Source organism: Micromys minutus (genome assembly GCF_963924665.1).
Source record: "Micromys minutus genome assembly, chromosome: 29".
Classification (NCBI taxonomy): domain Eukaryota; kingdom Metazoa; phylum Chordata; class Mammalia; order Rodentia; family Muridae; genus Micromys; species Micromys minutus.
In genome coordinates, this window is record NC_137964.1 from 26614379 (window position 1) to 26640157 (window position 25779).

Here is a 25779-nt window from a genome sequence, read left to right on the forward strand (position 1 = left end):
CTCAAAAAACTAAACCAAACTGACAAAAAATTCACATCTGCAATTGCAGTTCTTGGGAGGCTGAGGCAGGAGGACTGCCATGAGCTCAAGGCCAGCCTTTACTACAGTGAAATTATTAAAAAAGGGGGTGGTGGAATCCCCAGCACCCATGTAGAAAGCTGGACGTAGCCACTGACCTGCAACCCAGTGAGACAGAGTATCACTAGGCCTTGCTGCCTGCCAGCATAGTTCCAGGCTTACATACACACACACACACACACACACACACACACACACGGTCTAACATGATCATGGCAGTGACCAGTCAGCTTAAAGATATAAGCAACTCTTTCTGGGAGTAAGCTCTCTCCTAACCCAGAGTGAGAACTGTCCTTGTAAATGGCTCAAGGGGACACCTAAGTTCACAGCACAGAAGGGAAAGGAAATGGGGCTCTGACACTGGGGAAACTGAGGATTCCTGGAGGGAAAGGTTTTCTTCATCATTTAAAAATGTTTTCATTTCACTGGGCATGGTAGTGCAGGCCTTTAATCCCAACCCTGAGGCAGAGGAAGTTGGATCTCTCCCCCGTCCCCCCATCTGAAAGAGTTGGACATCCAGGGCTGTTACACAGAAAATACCCATCTCAAAAAACAAAAGCAGGCCACTGTCACTCTTACACACATGCTCCCAAGCAACACCATAGATGCGAAATTTCATCTGGTTATTTTAGTAAGAGTTCAATGGCCCAGGGAGCGTGGGAATGCCAAGCTCTCTTCTGAAGAACACATTAACAGCTTCCATCCTGTGTAGTGTCAAATTCAAACATAACTCTTTGACCTTTTAAAATAACATTTTATTTACACATCTTGATTTTTATTTTCCTGGAACATTTTTAAAAGACCTTCAAGTAGTTAGGAAACCTCTGCCCATTGGCTGCTTCCTCTGGCCACAGCCTTCCCAGGCATTTCCCCCAACCTGTGTTGTGAAGCACTGCTCTCATCTGGGCGGCAGGACTGTTTGGTGGATTGTAATGAAATGAGGAGCCAGCTTTGGAAACTACTTCCGATTTTCTTAATTAGCATGCTACCACCCACCCCAGCTTCTGCAAGGTCACATGTGCAAGACAAGTGGGGCTGAGCCGGCAAAACTGCAACAGTGTGAAACATGAAACAGAGGCTCTGTAAGAGGCTGCTCTTTGCTCCTGCCCCAGCTCCTAGCCTTCCCTAAGGAAGAGCCACAGAGGCCTGAATCTGAGCACTCATTCTGCACTCACAGGTGGGGTTTTGGGAAATGCCACAGCACATTCCGAAGAACTGGATGGCGATCAGCAACACAGGCAACGTGGTGACATGTCAGACATTCCGGTCAAAGGACAAGGTCCAATCAGTCGGGGGGAAAAAAAAAAGTCCCTAAAGTGTGACATTTTAAACCTTTGGCTGATGATAAAGCAAAAAATTAAACTGTACTACACACTGCTGTCATCCGCCCATGCTCTTCTAGAAGTTAAATCCCAACATGGTGCCCCCTCAATTCTGTTCATTTTTTGTTACAAGTTACCTGATGTTCCTCCTGACTCTAGAGAGAGGCACACAACCCCTCTGTTGGTCACAGTAAGCATTGTATGGCTGTTAGAAAGAGGCTCTGCTGAAGCCATTTTCTGGAGAAGCAGCCTTTGAAGCTAACATAAAAGAGTAACTGAAATCTGCCCAAGCTCCCTCTAGCTGTGGCCAGAACACGTGGCCCTGCCTGTAAACAGTCAGTATACACTGCCCCCAGCAACACACATCAGCTTGTCAGAGGCCTCTCACTAGGCTTGCCCCCCTGGCTGACTCCTGCTAGATGGAGGACACTCTCAGTTACCTGAGCTGAGGAGGAGCCAGTAAGGCTTTTCTTATTTGACAGGCACATTTTGTATGGAGTCATCAAAAATAAAGAGATGTTACCATCTTCCCTTAACTGGGTCTACTCCATCTGCCCCGGCTGCTAGTTTTTCCTGCTCTCAAGCCAGGCTGCTGAGGACAAGCCTGTGCCTGGTTTACAACCTAGCCCCTTCTCTATGACATGCAAGCAGCTCTTCAACTCTGCAGGGGAAGGGAGGGATGGATGTCAGGGGAGATCCTGTGCAGTGGGGCAGGCTCCTTCCCAATGGCAGCCGGGGCCTCTGGGAGGCACTGTGCTTTAGTGTTAGAAAGGTCACATCATGTCATAGATTTACCCTGGAACCCAACTGCAAGTGCTCCAACTGAATAAATAAATGGAAAAGCGCACAAGTCTGGGGGCTACCCAGCTGGAAGGGAGAACGGCCATGAGGTGTCTGAGCTGTGACTCACCCTTGGGAAGTGCTGCCGACGCCTCCCCCACTTTTAGTCTCCTCACACCACACACTACAAATGAAGGAGCCACACGACCGCAGTTCGTCCTCAGACGTGCTTATTAGGCCCACCCTCCCACTCAGCAAAGGTCCCAGCACATCCTGTGGTGCCCAGGAAGTCTCAGGAACAAGTCTCTGAAGGTCACTTGCCCCTCTTGCTGCGGCCCTTCCTGGACTGCAGCTTCCCACCGGCACCCGAAGAGGGTGGGTTGGGGGCTGAGGCCATGGCGATGTTGATCTGCCCTTCCTGGATCTCCTGCCTCGTCTCGGCAGGCAGGTGGCTGATCTGCTGCTGTGTCTCCAGGTAGAACATGACATCGCGAAGCTGCTCCTGGATCTCTGTGATCTGCAGGTCCTTCTGGGCACAGGTCTCCTTCAGCAGCTTCTCCTCCTCCTTCAGCTTGTTCTGCAGCAGCACTTGGTTGGCGCGTAGACACTTGTTTAGCTCCTGCTCCTCCTGCAGCTCTGTGCTGAGCTTGGCCACTCTGGTGTTCAGCTGAGTACACCTTGAGCAAAACGGGGAGACAGAGCTGGCTTCACCTGCTGTGTCCCTTTCTGCTCTGGGACCTCTTAGAAGTGCAGGCCCCTCCCTGATGAGCTCAGCAGTTAGCAGCTCTGTCAGAGACACTGCCATGATGAGGAAGCCACCAGGAAAGTGACATTCTCCAAGAAAAGTGCTCTGACCTCACTAACTTGCTAAAGGAGGGAGCGGGGTCAGAGTGGGGGTGCTCTGCCCTTCATGCTCACCCCTCCATGGAGAATTACAAATCGAGACACCATAAGAGGTAGGTACCATTTTTACATGTCAGAATGCCAAAGAAGCACTCAGGAAGCTAAGCCAGCAGCAGGATTTGAACTCAGGACTAGTATAGGCCACAGCATGAGACTCCATCCCAAAACAGCAAACCAAAGCTTGGTTTTGTGGCACACATGCTTAACCCCAGCACCAGGGAGAAAGAGGCAGGCAGATTTCTTTGAGTTCCAGGCCAGCCCAGTCTATATAGTGAGTTTAGGCCAGCCAGAACTACCTAATAACACCCTGTTTCAAAAATAAAACAACCAAGATGAGGAACACATCACACAGGCCACACATACCCACCCCACCCACAAATGGCAAGTTCTGTATTACACAACTATCAACTATTAAAAATAAACATTACACCAAGCATGGTGGTACAAGCCTTTATATCCCGGCACTCGGGAGGCAGAGGCAGGCAGAGATCTGAGTTCAAGACCAGCCCAGTCTACAAAGAGAAACTCTAAGCAAACAAACAAAAGTACCTCTATCCATCATACTGTATGTTCACAATCTTGTCACCTCTACTGAAGAGGGAATTTTACCCTCTTCAATGCTTGGGAATCAACCCTAGGGCCTTGTGCATGTTGGGAAAATGCTCTTCCACTAAATATCAGGATAGCAACAGCCAGGTGTGGCCACCAGCTCATGGGCTTTTTGCTCCGTGCTCAGCATCATCAGCTGTTAGAGCCTGTTCAAGGGGGAGTCTGGGACACTGGCTTAGTCAAAATGTTTTTTCTAACTTGCTCTCAGCCAAGATGGCTCAGAAACTGCAGGCAGAAATGGAAGACATCAGCACATGGATTGCAGGGAGTTTGGTGCTCCACCTGGCATAGACCTCAAGTGGAACAGCAACTGGACCATTTTTGTTCTTTACATTCATTTGTGTGTATGTGTACACGTGTGTCAAGGCACACGTGTACAAGTCAGCTCCTTCCTCTCATCACATGAGTTTTGGGTCCTACACAATTTGTCAGGCTTGGCAGCTGGTCCATCTTGCTTACCCCTAACATCATTAATGAGAAGTCACTGTTACTTTGCTACAACTATACGCAGAACCCCCAAAACCTGTAGTTGTTCATACTGAAAATGGAGGTGCTCCCAAGGGAGCAAAGGTGCTTCTATAGAAGAACCTGTTGGCTGCATGGCTGCTAAGAACTGAGGGATACTTACTTCCTTTCTACAGACTGCTTCTCCTTTAGGAGGTCGCTCAGCCTGAGCTCCAGGCTGTCACACTTTTCAATGGTCTCTTTAAACTTGGTCTTCATGTTATTAATCTGCAAGTACAATGGAGGTCAGGAAGATTCTTACAGGTCTTGGGACTGCCCCACCACTGTTTCTATAACAAGACAAACCAAACTTATAAAGTCAAGCTGAGCCATTTAAATGGAACTGTGACAGCAACAAAAATTGTGAGAAATTGAGAGAACAATTTTATTTAGGATAAACAAAGACCAGGAGCCAGTGTGTACCCAGGGAAACTGCTGATGGACACCCAAGAACTAGTGAGGAGCCAGAGTGGAACCTCCTATTTGCAGTTCCAGCAAGTGGAGAGGACCAAGTTATGAGCTGGATCATTTAGAAAAGGAAAAGACTTTATTTACTACTATGAGAAATGACTACTAAAAACACACACAAGTCCTATGCGTACATGTTCAGATTCTGTTTTCTGTAACCTCCAAAGGTCCCTTGAACATGCTGCAAAATATAAGATGAAGCATGTAGAGCTCAGGCCTTCTGCACAGGCTTCTGCAAAAATCATATCACATTCTATGTGTGAAATCTAAAGATCAAACAAACTAAAAACCTTATTTTGGTGTCAGGGAAGATGGTTCACTGGTTAAGAGCATTGTTACCTCTTGTAAAGGGGCCCTTGGTTTAGTTTCCAGCACCCACTGTGGTTCACAACCACTTGTAACTACAATTCCAGGGGAACTAATGCCCTCTTCTGGCTTCAAAAGGCACTGCACATATGGACATACAGTCAAACATTCATATACATAAAGTAAATAAATGTTTTTTTTTAAACAAGATTTTATGTATATGAATACATTATTGATCTCTTCAGACACATCAGAAGAGGGCATGGATCCCATTACAGATGGTTGTGAGCCACCATGTGGTTGCTGGGATTTGAACTCAGGATCTCTGGAAGAGCAGTCAGTGTTCTTAACTGCTGAATTATCTCTCCAGCCCCTAAAATCTTCAAATATTTAAAAAAAAAAATACAGACTATGAGGTCTCAAACTTATGGGATTACATCATTCTCTTGTCCCTGCCTCCAGAGTATATAGAGCTGCAGGCACAGGGCACCGTGCATGTCACATCTAAGGGAGTCAGTTAAAATCTGGTAACTGCAGCTCCGAACCAGTAATTCTCCAGGGAGACCACAGAAGCTCCACCATTTCTGCCTAATTTATTTCCCTCAGTTTACAGAGCTGCAAAAGCTCACCTAGTTCCCAAAGCTACTATTCCCAAGCTGACATGCCAGTGTCAACCCATGTTGCAAAACCTTCACACAAACTTCCATGGGGTCTGGGTTGTGCTGGGAGAAGCCTCGACTGAATACACTGAGGCAGCAGTGGCTGGCCAGTCACTGAGTACCGCCTTCTCACTTTACCTTCTCATTGGGATGTACTGGCTAGCTGACAGTGAGAGGCATGACACTCTAAGACCCTGTAAGTCTACAATTTCCTTTTAGAGACAATTCTCCATCATCACCCATCAAAGGGAAGATCCTCATTGTCCCTCCCCCCCCCCCCCCCCCGTCCTCTTCACCTGGCAGCCACCTGGCTATGGCATTTCAGTTACCAAGTCATTTACCTCCTCAGCCGTGTCCTTCTCTATGCGCACAATTTTGTTTTCCCAGTATATCCGCTGCGATTCCAGCTGGCTTGTCAGCAAGTACGAATACTAGAAACAGAGCAGTAGGAGATGAGAGCCACCACCAACTATGACACCCAGCAACACTGTTCTCCTGACAGCTTCTAGAACTCCTTCCAGAGCCAAGGTCTCCACAGCCAGTGGTGCTCTCATACCCACGATAAAACCACATGAAATTAGAGAACAAACAAACAACTGCTGGTTGGGACAGTGATGCCTGTAGTCCCAACAATCTAGGCCATCCTGGATGATCTAATTAGTTCTATGCCAGGGATACATAGACAGGCCTTATCGAAAGAAACGAGGGGGGAGGGGGAAAGACAGAATAGAGACATGGTCTTGCCCTGCCATCTCACACTTGAGGCACGGGCAACCTTCCAACTTATCAACTGGGAACTTCAGGCCTGCACTCCCATGTAAGGCTCACAAGAAAGTATGTTACACTTGGGTTCAACTAAAGTCAACAGGCACTGGGTCAGAGGTACAGAGTGGAACTTGCAGTCTAACTGGGAAAAATGTAAAAGCACATAGTTATTTTTGTCTTTAAAAGCTCTGTGTATATTCTTCTTCTTCTTCTTCTTCTTCTTCTTCTTCTTCTTATTATTATTATTATTAAATTATATGTATGGAGGGCACATGTACATGAATGCAGGCGACCACAGCAGTCAGAGTATCAGACTCCAATGAAGGTGGGGTTAAAGTTCTAAGCCATCTGATGTGGGTAATGGGAATCGAACTCAGGTCCTCAGAGAAGAGCAATATGTGCTCACACTGAGCCACCTCTTCAGTCATGTATCCTATCCACGTGTGTATGTGGAGGAAGGCAGACTCAGCCTCAGACGTCATTTCTCAAGTACTGTCCACTTAAGTTTTGAGACAGGGTCTCTCTCTGGCCTAGAACTCACCAAGTGGCTATGCTGACCAGCCAGTGGGTCCCAGGGATCTATTCATGTGCATCTCTTCACTGCTGGGTTACAAACTTGTGCCACCAAGTCTATTTTCTTAAAATTTGGGCTCTAGGAACTGAAGTTAGGTCCTCATGCTGGCATGGCAAACGACTGATTGAGCCATCTTTCTAACATGTTGATGATTCTGATACAGCCCACTCTGGCCTCAAATGTCCAGAATGGACTTGAGCTCCTGATCTTCCTACCTGTACCTCATTAGTGTGAATGCACATTTATACAAATTCATTTTATCCAAACAATTTTAAGAATGGAGGCTTTGAATTTATGTAAACTTTGGGGCTATAGGTATAGCTTAGTGGTAAGGTGTCAGTTTCACATACATGAGAGTCTTGGTTCCACATTCAGCACCCTCCCTACACAGGAAATTCTAACTAACTCCCCTATCTCAGCGCCCTGGGGAAACGTCCCCTCTGCATTCCCATCAGATCTACGGTAACACCTATTTGAAGGTTTACCTACCAACCACTGCCTGCACTGTGAAATCTGGAAATGAGGGCTACATTTGGTCCCTGGATCTCCAAGGCTACATGATGGCAGGAATCCACAGCACTGTGCAGTAGAGCTGCTAGGACTTCTGGGAGTAGATGAGATTCAAAGGCTGTTGACAGACATGAGACATGGACAGACATCTATAATTGGAGAAATCAGGACCAGCTATGGGGCCTCTTCATCTCAAATGCCAACGGAGATGCTAGGTGTGGACACAGTGGGGTGTGAAGACTTGTGGGAAAGGTCAGGTATGGTGGGTCATCTACATGTTTTTAATCCTAGCCTGTGAGAAACACTTATATCTCTTGAGTTCAAGTCCAGAGAGTTGCAGAACAACCAGCACTTGGTAAAAGCTGGGTTGATTTCCTTATCACTGAGGTATATACAACTCTATCCTGGTAAACTATTGAGCATCTAAAATGTGTATGGCGGGCTGGGGAGATGGCTCAGTGGTTAAGAGCATTGACTGCTCTTCCAGAGTTCCTGAGTTCAAATCCCAGCAACCACATGGTGGCTCACAACCAACTATAATGGGATCTGATGCCCTCTTTTGATATGTTTGAAGACAGCTATAGTGTACTCATAATAAATAAATACATCTTTAAAATGTGTGTGGCATCCTTAGTCATCATTTATATGGAAGAGATACTTACTCTAAAGAAGTCAAGAGTTTGTGTTTTTTTTCTGTCAACATAGTAATTGATTAAGAATACAAGCTTTACTGAAGCTTTACTTTACTTTCTGAACCTGTCAGAGCTATTAAGTCTACAAATGAGGGGCTGGAGAGATGGCTCTGTGGGAAAACACACAGGCCGCTATTCTAGAGATCCCAGGTTCAATCCCCAGCACACACAAGTGGCTTATAATTGTCTATAACTCCAGTTCCAGGAGATCTGAGGCCCACTTCTGGCCTCCTCAGGCACCAAGCATGTACATGGTGCAGACACACATGCAGGTAAACTTATACCTATTAAGTGAAAAAAATAAATCTCAAAGTCTATAAATGAACTAATTTCCAAAGTCCATTCCCTCTGAAAGGGGTTTGGATTAATTTCCCTGGTTAAACTTTTTTTTTTTTTTTTAAGATTTATTTATTTATATGAGTACACTGTCGCTGTCTTCAGACACACCAGAAAAGGGCATCAGATCCTATTACAGATGGTTGTGAGCCACCATGCGGTTACTAGGAATTGAACTCAGGACCTCTGGAAGAGCAGTCAGTGCTCTTAACCGCTGAGCCATCTCTCCAGCCCACATCTTCTTTTTTTTTTTAAGTATGCATAAAAGAGGACTCATTCTGAAACTTCCCCCTCATTAACATAAAATTCTGTGTGTGCATGTTAGCTCACTCTTGTCATGCTATCACCTGGAAGTAGAGACAGGAGGATCATGAGTTTGAGGTCAATCTAGAATTACTTGTTAAGACCCTGTCTTCAAATCAAACCAAATCCGTAAAAGACAACCAAACATCACCAAACAAACAAGTGGTAGTACAGAACTACCCTGCATGCACTGCCGTCTGGGACAGGCAGGCTTTGCTTCTCAGAAGAAAATCCCACTGTGCTAAATGTGCTGGTTCTTCAAGCATACAAACCCAGAATGCCTTTAAGTAAGAGCCCCTAACTCACAAAGCACACACATTAAACTCAGCTACGCACGGATTACTAGGGAAGAAGGGCGCTGCTGGGGCCTGCTCTGACCAGTCTATTCTATTCCCGCTTCTGTGAGCCACCTAAAAGAACATGCTACCTTTGGGCTTTATTGCTGCTGTGGCAGATGACCTGAATTGCCTTAATTAATGAACCTGAATTTAAGACAACCAGGAATACCACAGTAAAACAGTAGTAAGGCTTAGGGAAGCTTAGACTTTCAAAAAAGCAGCATTTTAGAAATCCTGCGCAGCAATGATACAGGGCAGATGACAACATGAAAAGGTCAATGCATCTTTCTCTGGAAAATGGAAGCATGCGGTAACAGCAGCTGCTACATGACAGCTAAGAGGGTCTCACCTCTAACTGTAAGGCATCTATCTTCTCCTCCTGGCAGGTGTCGCCCTCACATTCGTACTGAACGATCTTCCCATCCGTCTTGCTCGCAACCAGTCGATGGACGTAATTATCTAAAGGAAGGAGAAGTCAGCCAGAGGCCGCTTCTTAGGAATGAAAAGTTCACTGTGCTTTTTCAAAATAGGGTTTCTCTGTGTAATCCTGGCTGTCCTGGAACTTACTCTATAAACAAGGTTGGTCTTGAACTCACAGAGATCCATCCACCTGCCTCTGCCTCCTAACTGTTGGGATTAAAGGCTTGAGTTCCCACCACCCAGACAGTCAGTTCTCTATGCTTTTAACTATGAAACATTCTTTTGGTTTTGTTTTTAGAAATCTAAATGAACTGCTGTATGTATGATTTTTCTTTAAAAACGGGTCTATCATTTAACCATTAGAGAGTGAGATGGGGAAAAAATAAACATCTAATAAATTGTCTATAATTCTTGATTTGGGTCATCCCAAAGCATAGCGCCCTGAGTTTGCCATTGCAGGCCAACTGTGTTCCCACAGGAAAGAATCCAAATCAGGAAATGACTGCACACTCACCTCCAGCATAGTCCCAGACCCGATGGTTGGTGAGCTGCATGGCATATGTGTGCTGGGTCTCTTCAAAGTGCTTATAAGCATGTCGACTTACATACCGCCCACATCCTATGTGGCCACATATTAAACAAATCCAGAGATTCTGCCAAGAAAGGAGAAATGAATTGGTGATTGGGGAGGGGAAGCACATGATGTGGCCCATATGGCTTGGAAATAAGACTTAGGAGCTTCTTCCACAGATGTCTGAATAGTATGGTTCTAAGACCCAACCTTTCAGGGTCCTTATTGGTCAACCATGTCCCTTCTCTGGCTTTTGCAGATTCATAGTTTATTGATTGGTGGGCATCTTAGTCTTTTAAAAGAATAGTAGCAAATAAAAGCATGAAGAATCTATGTGCTCACACACCTGATTATAGACAAAAAGAATTAGTCTCACAAAGAATCTAAGCTGCACTGGGCAGAAAAAGAATCCTGAACCAAGAGAACGGCTCATAATTATCCCTCTTTCCCAGTTACTTACTTCCTGGACACCACACTCAAAGCACTTGTTTTCTTCCACTGGCTCTGGCGTTTGACAGTACCGGCACACGGGACACCTATCCAGGACATGAAGATGAAAATGAAGTTATACACAAGCATTAAAACAGGGACTTTAAAACTCCCTTCTTTATGTTTTCTCTTTTTCTTTCCTCTCAAATTTATTTACATAACGTAGGCAGGATCTTATAATCCTAGCTGCCCAAAACTCACAATGTAGACCAGGTTTATGTGGAGCTCACTGAGAACAGCCCTCGGCTGATCCCAAGTGCTGAAACTCAAGTGCATTTGTTGAGACAAGGTCTTACTATGGACCCTTGCCCTGGAACTCTCTATGTAGACGAGGCTGGACTCAACGCCTGCCTCTGCTTCCCGAGTGCTGGGATTAAATGCACTTTCAACTATACCCTGTTACAAGCCAAATTTTTAAAAAGGATTATTGTCATTTGTATGTGTGTGCCTACCAAGGCCAGAAGAGGGTGTTAGGTCCATGGAGCTGGAGCTCTAAGTGCCTGTGAACAGCCCAATGTGGGCCCTAGGAACCTAACTTGAGCCTTCTCCAAGAACAGCCAGCGAGCTGTACAGGTAGACAGTGGCCTCCTGTTACCGTCTGCCTGTGTGGTAGGGCAGACACTGGACAGGAAAGCAGACTAATACTGAGATTTAATTCTGACTAGGACATGTACCTAACTTTGTAGCACACACTGAGGACTCAACGACATTCAACACCGTCTTTGAAAACATCAAGTATATTCAATGACTGAAGCCCTTCCAAACTCCAGCTGCCTCTGGAATTAAGGGCATGGATGGCCACTATAATTGGATGTAACCTCCGTTTTTGTGGAATGGAATCATTCTGTAGCTCAGGCTGCCTTTAAACTCCTAACCTTCCAATCTGCAGGTCAAATTATAGAATTACAGGTGTAGCCACTCACCTGGCTTTTGAATCAAGTGATTTGTGTGTAAAGGTCAAAGTTCTGTGGAACTGGTGCTGTCTCCCTTCGCCGTGACTCCTGAGGAATCTAACTCAAGCACTGGGCTTGACACATCAAGTGAGTCACCGTGCCAGCTCTAAGCTTCAACAATTTCTTCTATTTTTTACTTACTTTTTGGGTTTTCAAGTCAGGATTTCTCTGTATAACCCTGGCTGTCTTGGGTTCTACTCACTCTGCATAAGGCTGGCCTCAAACTTGGAGGTTCACCTGCTTCTGCCTTCTGAATGTTGGAATTAAAGGCATGTACCATCTTTGCTCATCTCATGTGTGTGTGTGTGTGTGTATGCAGGTGCCTACAGAGATGACCCAGTGTCTAAGAGCCCATACTGCAGAAAGAGGACCCAGGTTCCATTCCCAGAACCCACATGACAGTTCACAATCAACCACTAACTCCAGTTCTAGGGAATATTATGCCTCTGGCATCCTGGGGCACCTTCGTGCATGTGCTCATGCACACACACATACACAAATAAAAAAAAAATTTAAAACAAATGACAATTTCCACAAGACCTGAGAGAAGGGGAGGAGAAACACTGAGGTCTCTTTACTACTGAGATCCCAGCTTTGCAGAGTCAAAGACAGCAGTGTTTGTTGATCCGTATTTTGGATTCCAAGAGGTCATAAAGGGCCCCACAAGGTGGGACAGCCCCTGAACTCACGTGGTGTCATCCCACCGCTGCAGACACTGACTATGGAAGCTGTGGTTGCATAGGGTGGTGAGGATGCCATTCACAGACTCGTCCATTCGCTCCAGACACACAGTGCACTTGGGGAGCTCCGTCAGATCCATCACAGGGAGGCTGGCACCCTACAGAAAACATCTGGTTAAGGCCCACCCTTCATCCTCTATCATCTTCAAACAACAGACTTCTTGTTGCTTTTATTGTTCAATTTTAGAGACAGAGTCCCACTCTAGACCAGTCTTACCTGGAACTCTTAGCAAACCTGAATAAGCTTTGCAAGGACTTAAAGAGCAAGCCGCACTTGCTGCTTTTTACTTTTTAAAGAGATTTAACAAATTTTTCATTTCTTTTAAATATATTTTAAAAATCTTTTGTTTTAAAATTTATTATTTTATGTCTATGAGTGCACTGTCCCTATCTTCAGACAACCAGAAGAAGGCATCAGATCTCATTACAGATGGTTGTGACCCACCATGTGGTTGCTGGGAATTGAACTCAGGACCTCTGGGAGAGCAGCAGTCAGTGAGCTATCTCTCCAGCCCCAATTTTTAAATTTTTACATGTTCTGGTGTTTTGCTAGTATTGTCTGGGTACTAAACATATGTGCGGTGCCCATGAGGGCAGAAGAGAGCAACAGATCCTCTGGAACTGAAGTTAACAAGATGGTTGTGAGCTGCCTTGTTGGGTGCTGGGAACGAATTCATGTTTTCCATAAGAGCAGCCAGAGCTCTTAACTGCTACCATCTCTCCAGTTCCCTGACCACCGTCTTCACTATCCTTTTAAAATCTTGTTTTTTGTTTGTTTTGGAGGTACAGCTTAACTTAGGCAGGCCTCAAACTTGGGAAGTATTTGAAGAAGGCCTGGATGTTCTAAAAAAGACTTATTTGTATAAGTGTGTGTGTGTGTGTCAGAATATGACACTGGATCCTGTGGAACTTGAGTCACAGGGCAATGTGAGCTGCCTTACAGGGAGCTGATAACTTGAACCTGTGTCTCCCAGCAGAGCAGTAAACAATTTAAGTGCTAAGCCATCTCTTCAACCTCTAGACTCTACCTCTCGAATTCGCAACTCCCAGGCCTGCATCACTGCGGCCAGCTTCTGGGTATATTTAAAAATTTTTAAATTTCATTTTTATGGGTTGGGCAGTGGTGGCACATGCCTTTAATCCCAGCACTCAGGAGGTAAAGGCAGGCTGATCTAGTTCAAGGACAGCCTGGTCTACAGAGTGAGTGCCAGGAGAGCTAGGGATACACAGAGAAATACTATCTAGAAAAAATAAAAAATAAGTTACATTTTTATTGAGAGAGAGAGGGAGGGAGGGAGGGAGGGAGGGAGGGAGAGAGAGAGGGAGGGAGAGAGCATGAGCACACAAATATCTATGCACGTATGGAAGCCAAAGGACAACTTTCACAAGTTAGTTCTTTCCTTAATCCATATGGGTCCCTTGGAATGAACTCAGTTCAGCAGGCTTTGTGGCAGAAAACACTTTTATCTGCTGAGTGTGTGAAACCCTGACTGTTTTGGAATTCAATTTGTAGAGCAGATATTGGACTCAAACTCACAGAGATCTGCCTTCCCCTGCCTCAAGTACTAGGATTAAAAGTTCGAGAAAGCCTGGCTATTAAGATCTCCTTGAAAAAGAAGGAAATTTTACAGTATCATGGAGTCTCTCTGGCCCCCAGAGCCAAACCTGCTATTTACTATAAATGACTTAGTGAGCCTGTATTACAGGCCAGGCTCCGGGGGAGCTGCCCTGCTGCAGATGAGAGCCAGAGCATGAAGACAGCAATACTGAACTTTAGCACTCAGAAGGCAGAGGCAGGAGGATCTCTATGAGTTTGAGGCCAACCTATTCTACATACTGAGTTCTAGGATAGCCTGAGCATGGTAGCACACACCTTTAATACTAGTACTTGGGAGGCAGAGGCTGACAAATTTCTGAGTGCAAGGTTAGCATGGCCGACATGGTAAGATTCAGGACAGGCAGAGCTATACAGAGAAACCATAAAACAAAAAGCTAGGATGGAGATTGGGGTTAATAGTTTGAATAATATGTTTCTTTCTGCTCTAAACTGTACTCCACCATTCTGGGACAGTTTCAACAGTGTTGGATTCTGTTCTTTGATTTGGGGACAGGAACCTATTATATAGCTGAGGCTGGGCTCCAAGTCAATGGTCTCTTACCTCTGCTTCCTGAGTGCTAGGGTCACAAGCATGAGCTATCATACTTGTTTTCTACATGTTAAAAGTGAGATATAATTTTCCACTATGTTTTGTTTATAGCAGGGCCTTGCAATGTTAGCTTTGACCTTGCCAAGCCACCTGTGTATTTATGCCCACCCCAGTAATCTTAGTGCTAAGACTCTCCATTTTAAACTTGGTGGTTTTCAGTAGGTCCACACCAAATATTCCATCTTGCATCTAGCACCACCACCCAATCTGTCAACAATCCATCAGCCCAGAAGAACAACTCCTAGCTGGCCCCTCCCATTCAGTCTTTCTCCCAGACCCCATCCAGAACCTGTCTTCTGTTTCTACTCTCTGTCTCTACATTTCTCATTGAATATGAGAAGCCTTCACACTCACATCTTCAGATTTCAGCACTTCAGCCCTTTCCACGTACACCAGCTGGCAGACGTCATCTTCGATTGAGTTGAACTGGCGGCCATTGCACGCCATGTAGAAACTATCCGCGTCAGCCTGTGCAACCAATGGGGAGAGGCAAAAATAAAGGCTGGTCATGGAAGATGCACTCTCCACCCATATTCCCACACACATTGCCATCAGACGAGATGGGAAGCAAGCACAGAGAAGGCAAGCACTAGAAGTAGCAAGCCCAGGAGCCAGCAAGTCAACGGAGCTCTGAAGGCTGTTGAGAGGTTTGCCTAGGAAGGCAGAAGGCACTGCTGTATGCTGAGCAGAGAGCTTGCATGGCTAATATTCAACCTGCCATCTGTCAACAAGATCCTGGATAGATCTTTCCCCCGTAGTCATTATTTTGTGGTACTTGAAAGACACAGAGATACTTTTTAAAATTCTGGAACTTAATTGTAACTGTGAGAGAAAAAAAATCTAAAATAAAGGGCATGGCGGGGGGGGGGGGGGGGCTGGAGAGACGGCTCAGTGGTTAAGAGCACTGACTGCTCTTCCAGAGGTCCTGAGTTCAATTTTCAGCAACCACATGGTGGGTGACAACCATCTGTAATGGGATCCATGCCTTCTGGTGTGTCTGAAGACAGCGACAGTGTACTCACATACATTAAATAAACAATGCCCTTAAAGAACCATCATTTCACTTGAAGAAAAAAGAAAAAAAAAAAAAGGAAAAAGTTGTGGCTTGGTGATGCATGCCTTTAATTCTAGCACTTGAGAGGAAGAGGCAGATGAATCTGAGTCAAGATCAGCCTGGTCTACAGAGTGAGTTCCAAGACATCCAAGGTGACATGGAGAAATCCTGTCTAAAAAACAAAAACAAAACCTAGCATCTGTGTTAAGAAATAAGGAGCAGTGTGAATGAGAAGCCAGCTCCTCTTCCATAAACCGAGTAGGCACAGAACAAAATGAAGCACTCCACTAAGAATCTAACACCGTGTGTCAGGATGCCTAGTGCAGGTCAAGGTGTTCTCAGCTGTTAAGAGCACTGGCTGCTCTCAGAGGTCCAGGGCTCAGTTCCCCAAGTGGCAGTTCACAACCCAGACCACCCAGACTAACACTGAGCTGTGTTCTCTCACGGTGGATGGAATACACATGGTGAAGGTAAAGGAAAAACAATCCCTGGCTTAGTGGAAAGCAACAAGACAACTCTAGTGTTTAAACTCAATTTGTAATGGCAGGGGCATCAGACCAAACATAGGAAGGCTGCCTGCTTCAGCACTGCTAATGCAGACAAGCTGCTTAGAGGATGGGGACAGTGTCCTCAAAAACAAAACTGGTTTTGACTTTCACCACCAGATTCAAGGCTGTTCTATCAAAGTATTCTACCTGTCTCTCCTTTTCAGGGTCGCAATCTCACAGTCACTATATGTTTCAACAGTTTTTATTTTCACTCTAATGATGTATTCTCATAGGTTTTTAATTTATTTTTATTCTACGTGTAAGGGTGTTTTGCCTGTATGTATGTGTACCACATGCATGCAGTGCCTGAGGAGGCCAAGTGTAGTTACAGTTATGAGCTGCCATGCAGTTGTCAGAGATTGAACTAAGACCCCCTGCAAGAGCAGACAGCACTCTGGACTGCCGAGCCAACTCTCCAGCCCCACAGTTTGAATTTTCAGTTACTTATGCTTTCCTCATAGAAACTAGTGTACTGAGCCCCAGATGGACAGTCATTCCTGATGTTAATTTTACTGTAGGGGCAGTGCATTTTAAGTTCAGCTATGAAGAGCTGGCTGTAGAACAACTCTTTGAAAGAGGCCTCCCCTTCCTACAGTGTCCTGGAGATCATATTGGATGAGGAAGTAAATTTCACAGTGCTTACTGAGAGAGGAGCCAGGCTAGGAGGAGGGCTTGGCTCAACTTCTACAGCAGAAGGTGCTGACAACAGCTGCTAAAAAAACAGAGGTGCCTTGGATCATGAGCTGTGTTAAGTGCTCACCAAAGTGTAGGACTCATCACAGAGAAGACAGGTAGGAGACTAAACCCAACTCACACTAAACACATTTTGTGAGGCAATGATTCATCTGTGTCAAAGACATGTACTTTTGAGGCTGGTTTTAGGTCAGCCTGGTCTATAGAGTGAGTTCCAAAACAGCCAGAGATACACAGAGAAACCCTGTCTGGGGACAGAAGGGGGGGGGGGGGGAAGAGATGAAGAGAGGGAATGAGGGAGGGAGGGAGGGAGGGAGGGAGGGAGAGAAAAAGAGTCTGAGGGGCAGGACCTGGAGACAAGGCTCAGTGTAAAGAGCATTTGCTCTTACAGAGGACCCAGGTTTGATCCCAGCAGCTGTATGGTGCTCAAAACCATCCCCAACTTCAGTTCTAGGGGGTAGGATGCACTCTTCTGAGCTCCAAGGACATATAAATGTTACAGTATATGACATACACACAGGTAAAACACTCGGATACAGAAATTAAGTAACGCTTGAGAACAGTTTTCATGACCTCAGGAAACTATGTCCCTAAAGAGAATAAGGGCTAGAATTATAAACAACCAGAAATTTTAAAAATGCTAACGTCAGGTTTTTAAAAATTTTGTTGTTCTACTCTGATTGAGAGAACAATCCATTATGATTAGGGCTTCGTCTGTCTTACCATCACAGACCAGCTGCAGAGCTGGGTGTGTTCTTACTGTCCGTTTGTTTGCTTTCAAGACAAGGTTTCTTTGTGTAGTCTTGGCTGTCCTGGAACTCACTTTGTAGACCAGGCTGGCCTCAAACTCAGAGATGTGCACCAGCACTGGCCAGCTGGACTGTGTTTTTATTTTAAAAAGGCCACAATCCCAGGCAGTCCTGAATAAGCACAGGAGGGAAAGGCCCACTACCCTGTCCCACCCATTTTTGTTTTTAAGTCCCGATGATTTACAAATTCCTTCCTCAAAAGACTGAATTTCTTCAAGGTCATACTATCCATCTTTGAGCTTTCATGGACCACCAAAGAAAGCTGATGGGACAGGGTACAGCAAGATGATGTAAAAAAATAAAGACACATGCCATCAAGCCTGATAGCCCTGGTTTTGTAGTGAGAATTTTGGTTTCTTTAAAAACCCAGTTATGTCAACGCTTTTGTTTTAACCCCAGGTGTGGAATATGAGGCTGCTTCAGACTGTCCATAGCTGTTAACTATGATTGTTTCCTGATCTAGGAGGGGTTTGATTTTTACTAACTGTAGACAGTTTACTCTTGGGACTCTGGAGAGGGTGTAAATGGGAAAGTCCAAGAGGACCTGTAGTCCCTGCTGCTGGGTTTGTCACTGTTGGTTAGAGATATTCTGACCACAAAGACTGGACTTGCCCCAGGGAACTGTAGAGAGCAGCAAGTAGTCTAAAGAGGTCTACACCCTTTCTCCTCTAACTTTTCTGTACAACCTAGAAAGGGAGAGAGAGGTTGTTTGAAAGGGAGGTTGGAAGGATGGTAGATATAAGAACCAGATAAAGTAACCCAAGAAAGCACGGTTATTGGGTTTGACTCCTGAAATCCACATAAGCAAGAAGGAACGGCTGCCAACACACAAAAAAGCAAATGTAGACAGGGCCAACAAAAGCTACAAGACATTCAGAAGACTTCTGAGTTCTCGTGAAAAGCTCCCCTATGAGGAAAAGAGAGGAGCGAGAACACAGCCAGCTGCCCTTGTATATGAACTCAAGCTACCATCTTCTTGTGATGCTTTAGACCTAATACTTTGGAGGAAGAGGCAAGCAGATCTGTGATGTTTGAGGCCAGACATGGTTAACTCCAATCCAGCCAGAACTACACAGTAAATACTGCCATAAAAAAAGATTATGTGGATTATGTGGGATGGTTCAGCAAATGAAGGCACTGGCTACTGAGCCTCATAGTCTGAGACTCACATGGTAGAAGAAGAAATCAACTCCTGGAAGTTGTCTTCTGATCTCCATGTGACCAAACATACATATGCATACAAAATAACTGATAAGTAATCCGTATACAGAGGCCAATGAGATGGTTCCCCAAGCCTAACAAGGGGAACCTGTGGCCTACATGAAGTAGAGAGCTGAATCCTGCAAGCCATCCTCCCTGACACCACACACACATACATACACACACACACACACACACACACACACACACACACACACACACACACACACACACACACACATTACTGAACATCTAACACTGCTGTCCACCCTGTATTCATGAGCAAGAAAGCCTGTGTCATGGGTTCCCTTTTGCCCACAAACCTTAGTAACCCATTAGAGTGGCAAGAACAAATGATCTGTCAAAACACTCATTTGTAAACTAGCAGATGGGACAGTTTATCTGGAGGAAACCGTTGACCATAGAGCTGACAGAAGTTAATTTTCCACAAATCAAAGCCCTGTGTAGTCATTGTTGTCCTAGAACTCACTCTGTAGAGCATTTCAGCTTCAAAGTCAGAGATTGCCTGCCTCTGCCTTTGTAGTGGTGGGCTTAAAGGCTTGTGCCACCCCCACCTGGCTAACAGAGACAAGTTTCAATGGGAAAATAGCACAGAATATAAAAACATAAGGCTGGGACAGCCCCTCAGTGACATAGTGAGTAAAACTCACCTCAAGTTTATGTTCATTTACAAACATTCATGCTCTTAGAACCAATATGCTTACAGCAGTAAAAGGAAGAGAGGCAATGACAAAGTCTTCCTAATTCAAAACTGCACAGGCACTTTTAGGTCTAAGAACATCTCTGATCTTTCAGAGTGTCTGTCAGCCTCTGTATTGTCAACCATTCTCAACATTTCAATATCAGACCGATCAACACCAACGTTAAAAAAAAAAATTAAAAACCTGGAGCCAGTTGTGGTAGTGCATGCCTTTAATCCCAGTGCTTAGGAAGGAGATCTCTGTGCATTGAAAACTAGCCTGATCTATAGTTCGAGTTTGGGAACACCCAGGTCTAAACAATAGAAACCTGTCTCAAAAATAACAAAAAAACAAAAAACATGGTTAACTGGCAAGATGGGTAGTATATAGTGCTGTTGCAGAGGACCAGGGCTTAGTTTCCAGGATCCATATTGGGCAGTCTGGAACTCCAGCTCCAGGGGATGTGACATGCTCTTCTGGCCTCCACGGGCACTCGAAAGAGCACCTTGTAAACAGAATCAAAGAACTGGGGACAATGACACAAGTGCTCAGTTTCTGTGCCCTGGGCTAATCACCACTGGGTAAGTAATCACGAGCTGGAGTTCACACCCAGTCTGATGCATAGACCGTGAGTCAGGTGTGGTGGTACTGGTCTGTCATCAAGCTATGTGGTAGACAGAGGCATGAGATCACAGGTTCAGTGCACACCTGAGCTACACAGTGAGGCCAAGGGCAGCTTGAGCAGCCTACTGAGACCCCTTCTTTACATTACTAAAATGTAAAAAGGTAAGAAAAAGGGATGAGGGTGTTGCCAGTGGCAGAGCATGTGAGAGGTCTTGGGATCAATCTTCAGAACCCAGAAAAATAATAATTTAATAATTGGTTTTTTTTTCCATTATGGAAGTGCAGGCTAGTTGAACAATGGGTAACGCCACTAACACAGATCAGAAGATTCTAGGTTCAACTCATGGCTGGTTTGGTCATCTTGGGTTTCTTTTTTGTTGGGTATGGTAGTTCCAACACTTGGGAGACAAAGGAAGATATATCTCTGTGAATCCCAGCTAGTCCGTCTTCAAAGCAGATACACGGCCAGCCAGGGCTAGACAGTTAAGACCTTATTTAAAGTAAAAAAAAAAATACTGGAAAGGTAGCTCAGCAGTTAAGAGCACTGACTGCTCTTCCAGAGGTTCTGAGTTCAAATCCCAGCAACCACTTGGTGGCTCACAGCCGTCTATAATGGGATCTGATGCCCTCTTCTGGTGTGTCTGAAGAGTGTGACAGCATACTCACATACATAAAATAAATCTTTTTTAAAAAAGCCAATGTAATTGTATTTTTAATAGCCCAACACACTTTTTTTAATGGCTACAACCACGCTGACCTCGCTCTAGAAGTTGTATCTGAATCTGAGGACTAAACCACACACAAGTGGCTTCGCAGTTTCTATAGCATGTCTGCAGCAGAGAGATGTATCTTAACTTTTACCTGTGCACTGAACTTGATCAGAACCATGTACTGATTCGGAGTAGAGTCCCTGATGATTTTCATTTGTTCAATTACATCATTGAATGGGGCAACAAACTTCATAAGGTCGTGACTGGTCATGGTGGCAGGGACGGTGAGGACACACAGCATGGCACTGCGCCGCACATCTTCTTTTAGGGAGGTCATCTTACTAAGAGGAAGACAATGAGACCGTCTTGAAAAGTCTGGAGAACAATAGCAAACAACTCTTTTGTCTGAGAAATTATGAAAAAAAAAGGCTAGTATTTCTCAAATCAACTGAAATAAGTGGTGAGTTCACTTGAAATCACACACTTACTGAATACCCGAGTCCTTTTCCACATCCTTTAAGGCAGGCTCTAAATGATCTAAACCCACCAGAGTTTTCAATCTTAAAAAAATATTTGATTAATCTGTTGAGAATGTCACACAATGTATTTTGGTTGTATTCACCTCATACAGCACCTCTCCAGAATTTTTCATCATGACTTAAACAGTTGTTAGTTTATACTACCAGACTCAGTGTTTTATTCTCTTTTCAAAAAATATTTTTTATGTGTATAAGTGTTTGCCTACACATATGTCTGTGCACACACATAGGCCTTATGTTTAGAAGAAGGCATAGACCCCCTGGAACTAGGGATGGTTGTGAGCCACCTTGAGGGTGCTGGAAACTGAATCCAGGTCCTCTGCCAGAGCAGCCAGTGCTCTCAACCTCTGAGCTATGTCTCTAGCCCCATGGTTCAGTCTCTTTGATTTTGAATAATAATGTATCACTGAATAACTATGAAGCACAGTGCCTCAGTGAGGTTCTCTTAAGAACTCCAGAAGAGGAGTGATCAAAAATCTATTTGACAATTTTAACCTCTGACAATGGGACTGGTGATTAGAAAAAGTACTATTGAGCTGAACAGCTGTGAGGAAGAGAAACCTTCTACAGTACAATTTGCTTCTGATCTGTGACAGCTGGGATCCAAAATGGCTACCTGATGACTGGCTGCTTCCCATTTTCCCTGGAGGGACATGGCAGACAACCAAGTATTGTATTCAGAGCACTGAAGACCCAGCTGGTGGGTTATCTGTCCAAGTGCTTCTTTACCTTGGGCTTCCAAAAGAAAGCATGTATGTATGCATGTATTATGTATGTTTGTATACAGGGGGAAAGAAATTGTAAAAGCCAGGCCTAGTGCTGCATACCTTTACAGGCAGATCTCTATGAGTTCCAAACCAGCCAGGGCTATCAGTGAGACTTTGTCCCAAACAAAACAACAACAAAAACCTTAAAACAAAACGATGTCATGAAAACAGGCATTCCAGCTAACATCACCTGGCTTCTGAGGTTTGGTATAGTTATGGAAAACACACAAACATGTGGTGCTTTGGCTCCTTTTGTTTTCAATCTCCCAATCAATACCCATGCTAACGGTTAATAAAATTTTTTCCCAAGCTTACATGCATCTACATGTTTATGTTTGAGTAAGGAAAGCTTTGGCCCAATCTACACTGTCAAACACACAGCACTCAGAACTCTGCAGTCCACAGTACCTAAGGGCAGTCAGTATGTTGTCATACTTGTTTCTGGCGAACACGTTTCTCCCTGCTGAAAGCAAAATGAGAGCAGTCTGGAGGGAGAGCTTACTTTGTCTTGTACAGGTGCATGATGCCGTGGACTATCTCTACTGAAGGGTTGCCACTGAAGAAAGAAATCTGCTCTGGGAGCTGTTTGGATGGAGAATCCGGGGCTGTGTTCACAGACTCACTCTGTTCTCTACTTCTCTGTGCAGAGACAGGGGCTGCTGATGACTTCTTTTCTCCCATTGTGTCTCCCAACTCATCTTACAAAAGTGAAAATTAGCAGATCACAAAGGGCTGGAAATAAGCTTAAGGAGCCTAAGAAAATTAGAATTTCAAGTGACAGAGACACTGGACTGTATTGCATTAAGAACCATATTCATGCAGGATATGATGGCTCACGCCTGCAATCCCAACACCAGGAGGCTGAAGCACAAAAGCTGCAGATGTAAGAGACCAGGTCACAAAAACCAACATATACTGTTGAACTGCTGGGGCTGGGAATATCCCAAGAACATTTAAAGCTCTCTCTGCCTAAAAACATCTCCTACCCTTGTAAAAATCTCTTAAACAGTGGGGTTAGGGAGCAGCATTTGAACTGTAAATAAATAAAATAATTTAATATATTAAAAAAAAATCTCTTAACACTCTCAAAAGCCCAACAGAAGCAAGCTCCTCCCACATCCACCCCAACACAAGAAAGCAACAACATTCACCGCCGGCTCCTCTGTGACAGTTGGGGCTCTCTGAAAACCGAACCTTCCAGTTCTGACCACACCTGTGCTGGAGATGCACAAAGCATCAACTTCCTCAACTGTGCGGGCCAGTGGGGCAGGGAGCCCACAGCAGGCTTCCCCAGATGTGCTGCTCCACTGGAGCTGAGCTAGTGGCGACGAGCACTCCCACCTCGATATACTCCATCTATCTTTTCCTTTAGTATTCTTTTAAAATCGGGTCTTAGGTTATGTTTCAAACTCCAGGGTTTAAATAACCCTTTTGCCTTTGCCCCTTGAGTAGGTGGAACTAAAGGCATGCACCTCTGAAATCAATTTTACCATTAACTTAGGAAGGAAGAAAAAAAAAGACAATGAAATGTGCTTCACAAATCACATAAAGAACACAAGTGCTTAAAAAAAAACAAACATGTTGGAACTATGGCTCAGTTGGTAGAGTGCTAGCTAGCCTTACATGCCTGAAGCCCTGGGTCTGTGCCCAGCAGCACGAAAACTGGATGTACTGGTATATATACATAACCCCAGCACTCAGGTGGTGAATGTAGAAAGATTAGAACTTCAAGGTCATCTTCATTAATAAATACACCAAAGGTGTGCCCCATCGGCTCATCCACCAGGAAGAAAAAACACAGCCAGGGGCTCATAGTACAGGAGCATAGCCAGGCTTCCCGAGGGCATACCTGCGCTGGCCTTCATGGTCTCAATAATCACATCAGTCATTTCCCGGCGGCCAAGGTGCTGGTGGATGATTGCTGCTTTTTCCCCAGGTGACTTCCCTTCTAGACAGGCGACAGCTGAAGCCAATGTCTTCTTTCTGATCTCCTCATCGGACATCTCTCCAGCTGAAGAACACATCAAAGATTAATACTTTATGATAGAACAAATTCCTCTCACTTCTCGGCACTCCGATCAATAGGTTTCCTTCTCTTCTACCGCACGTCCCTGTGGATGAGGCCCTTTTTTTTCAGTTCCTCTAGCAGTCCTACAGACAGACAGCATTCATCACAAAAATCTGAGACAAGGGGCCGTTCTGCCGACTTTTAACAAACTCACAGGAATAAAGGCGTTCCAGGTTTCATGGTGACTCCACCCAGATGAACTATCATGAGTAGCACCCAAAAACTTGTGAGCCTATGTTGTGGCCAAAATGCAAGTCTCACGAATAAGTGGCATTTCAGAATCCATGAGATGTGACTGAAATTACCTTAACATCAGCTCTGAGGCAGACCCCAGGCTTATCCAGCCAAGCACTCAACCCACACAACAGAGCACACAGTAGGACATCTCAATCTAGGCTTTGCTGACTAAATGTCTCCATGACCGGGTCTTTATGAAGTTACCCGTTTGTACATAGGGCTAACTTAGTTGACTTTTAGATCTAGGGGTCACTTTGAGCTATTGAAAGCTGCTTGTAACCTTGAAATAAGTCAGTCATTTGAGTCCAAAAGGACAAGAGAGACCACAACTGACACTCCTCTCCTGCAGTTCCAAAGGCTGGACTCAGTGTCCAGTGATGCCATTCTTCCGAGAACAAGTGCCAGCCAGCCCAGCTCTCCAAACTAAGTACGTGTTCCCGTTTCTCTTTTTCCATCAACTAATCACAATTAGTTCGTATGCCTCAAATTAGAGAGGAATCTGACTCAGGGCACAAACTCTGACAGATACCAAGCAATTGCCCTCCCCCACACACCTTTTCTGTTTGTTTAGACAGGTTTCCCTGTAACCCAGACTGGCTTGGGGTTGCCTGTCCTCCTGCCTCCACCTCAGGAGTCTCAACGTTATCAGGTAATGTTGTGACGATCAAGGGAGAGCCGAAGCTTCATGGCCCACTAAGGAAGTCTGTGACTGGTGGGAAAGACATCAGATTCTCGGGCCCAGCTGGATTAGAACCCGTGTTTCCGGCCTCTCATACCTAACTTTGAACAAATCGTTTAACCACTGGCCTGCCTGCCAGTTTGGAAAGGGCGCACAGCATCCACCCCCGCCCCAGGCCCCGCTTTCTCGCAGCGAGGAAGAAGTCGAGCAGAGGCACCTGGCAAGCCCGGGGGCGGATGGAGCGAGGGCTGCGGACCCGCCGGCCGTGCGCGAGGCCGCGGACTCACCGGCGGCGCTGAAGCCGAAGTCGGCGGGGACCGGCGAGTGACCCGCGAGCTCCAGTCGGATGACCACCAGTGACACACTCATAGGACAGGCGCTGGTCGGCGTGGGCCCCGGCGGGCTGAGGGATGGCTGCGGGCCGAGCCCAGAGGCCGAGCGGCCCGCGGTCGGCAGCGCCGCCACCGCCTCAGAGCCGCGGCCGCCGCCTCAGCAGCGGCAGCCCTTCTCGCGCAGCCGGCCGAGCCACAACAACCTCCACTTCCGCCTCTCGGCCGCCGTCTCTTTCCCGCAGGGTCGCGCACGCGCACGCGTCGGCGGGAAGGGGCGAGGCCCCGGGTGCG

General features: G+C 45.5%; 1 protein-coding gene across 3 annotated transcripts; it reads right to left on the reverse strand.

The window, feature by feature from the left end:
• Positions 1-811: 811 nt before the first annotated feature.
• Positions 812-25702, reverse strand: BRAP (BRCA1 associated protein). 3 transcript variants are annotated; one of them, XM_080940534.1, is made up of 12 exons: positions 25444-25702; positions 24022-24183; positions 22581-22635; positions 21018-21207; positions 14882-14995; positions 12270-12418; positions 10599-10674; positions 10082-10220; positions 9497-9606; positions 5971-6060; positions 4321-4424; positions 812-2857 (listed from the first exon to the last, which is right to left on the reverse strand). In XM_080940534.1, exons 1-12 carry the CDS (start codon positions 25523-25525, stop codon positions 2494-2496), a joined length of 1635 nt encoding a protein of 544 aa, XP_080796660.1. In that variant the 5' UTR covers positions 25526-25702; the 3' UTR covers positions 812-2493. The 3 variants fall into 3 exon arrangements, with proteins under 3 accessions (XP_080796660.1, XP_080796658.1, XP_080796659.1); XM_080940532.1 differs by lacking the exon at positions 22581-22635 and adding an exon at positions 22675-22870; XM_080940533.1 differs by lacking the exon at positions 22581-22635 and adding an exon at positions 22675-22870 and having other exon boundaries at positions 25374-25498.
• Between the last annotated feature and the right edge of the window lie 77 nt (positions 25703-25779).

What these genes read in the sequence shown, in the direction of transcription:
- BRAP (XM_080940532.1), bottom strand. Translation starts at nt 25,525, where the DNA reads ATGAGTGTGTCACTGGTGGTCATCCGACTGGAGCTCGCGGGTCACTCG. An exon ending in TGATCAAGTTCAGTGCACAG is followed by an intron (nt 14,996 to 21,017) that starts GTAAAAGTTAAG and finishes TTGGTTGCACAG; the next exon opens with GCTGACGCGGATAGTTTCTA. An exon ending in TAGATGCCTTACAGTTAGAG is followed by an intron (nt 6,061 to 9,496) that starts GTGAGACCCTCT and finishes CTCTGTTTCTAG; the next exon opens with TATTCGTACTTGCTGACAAG.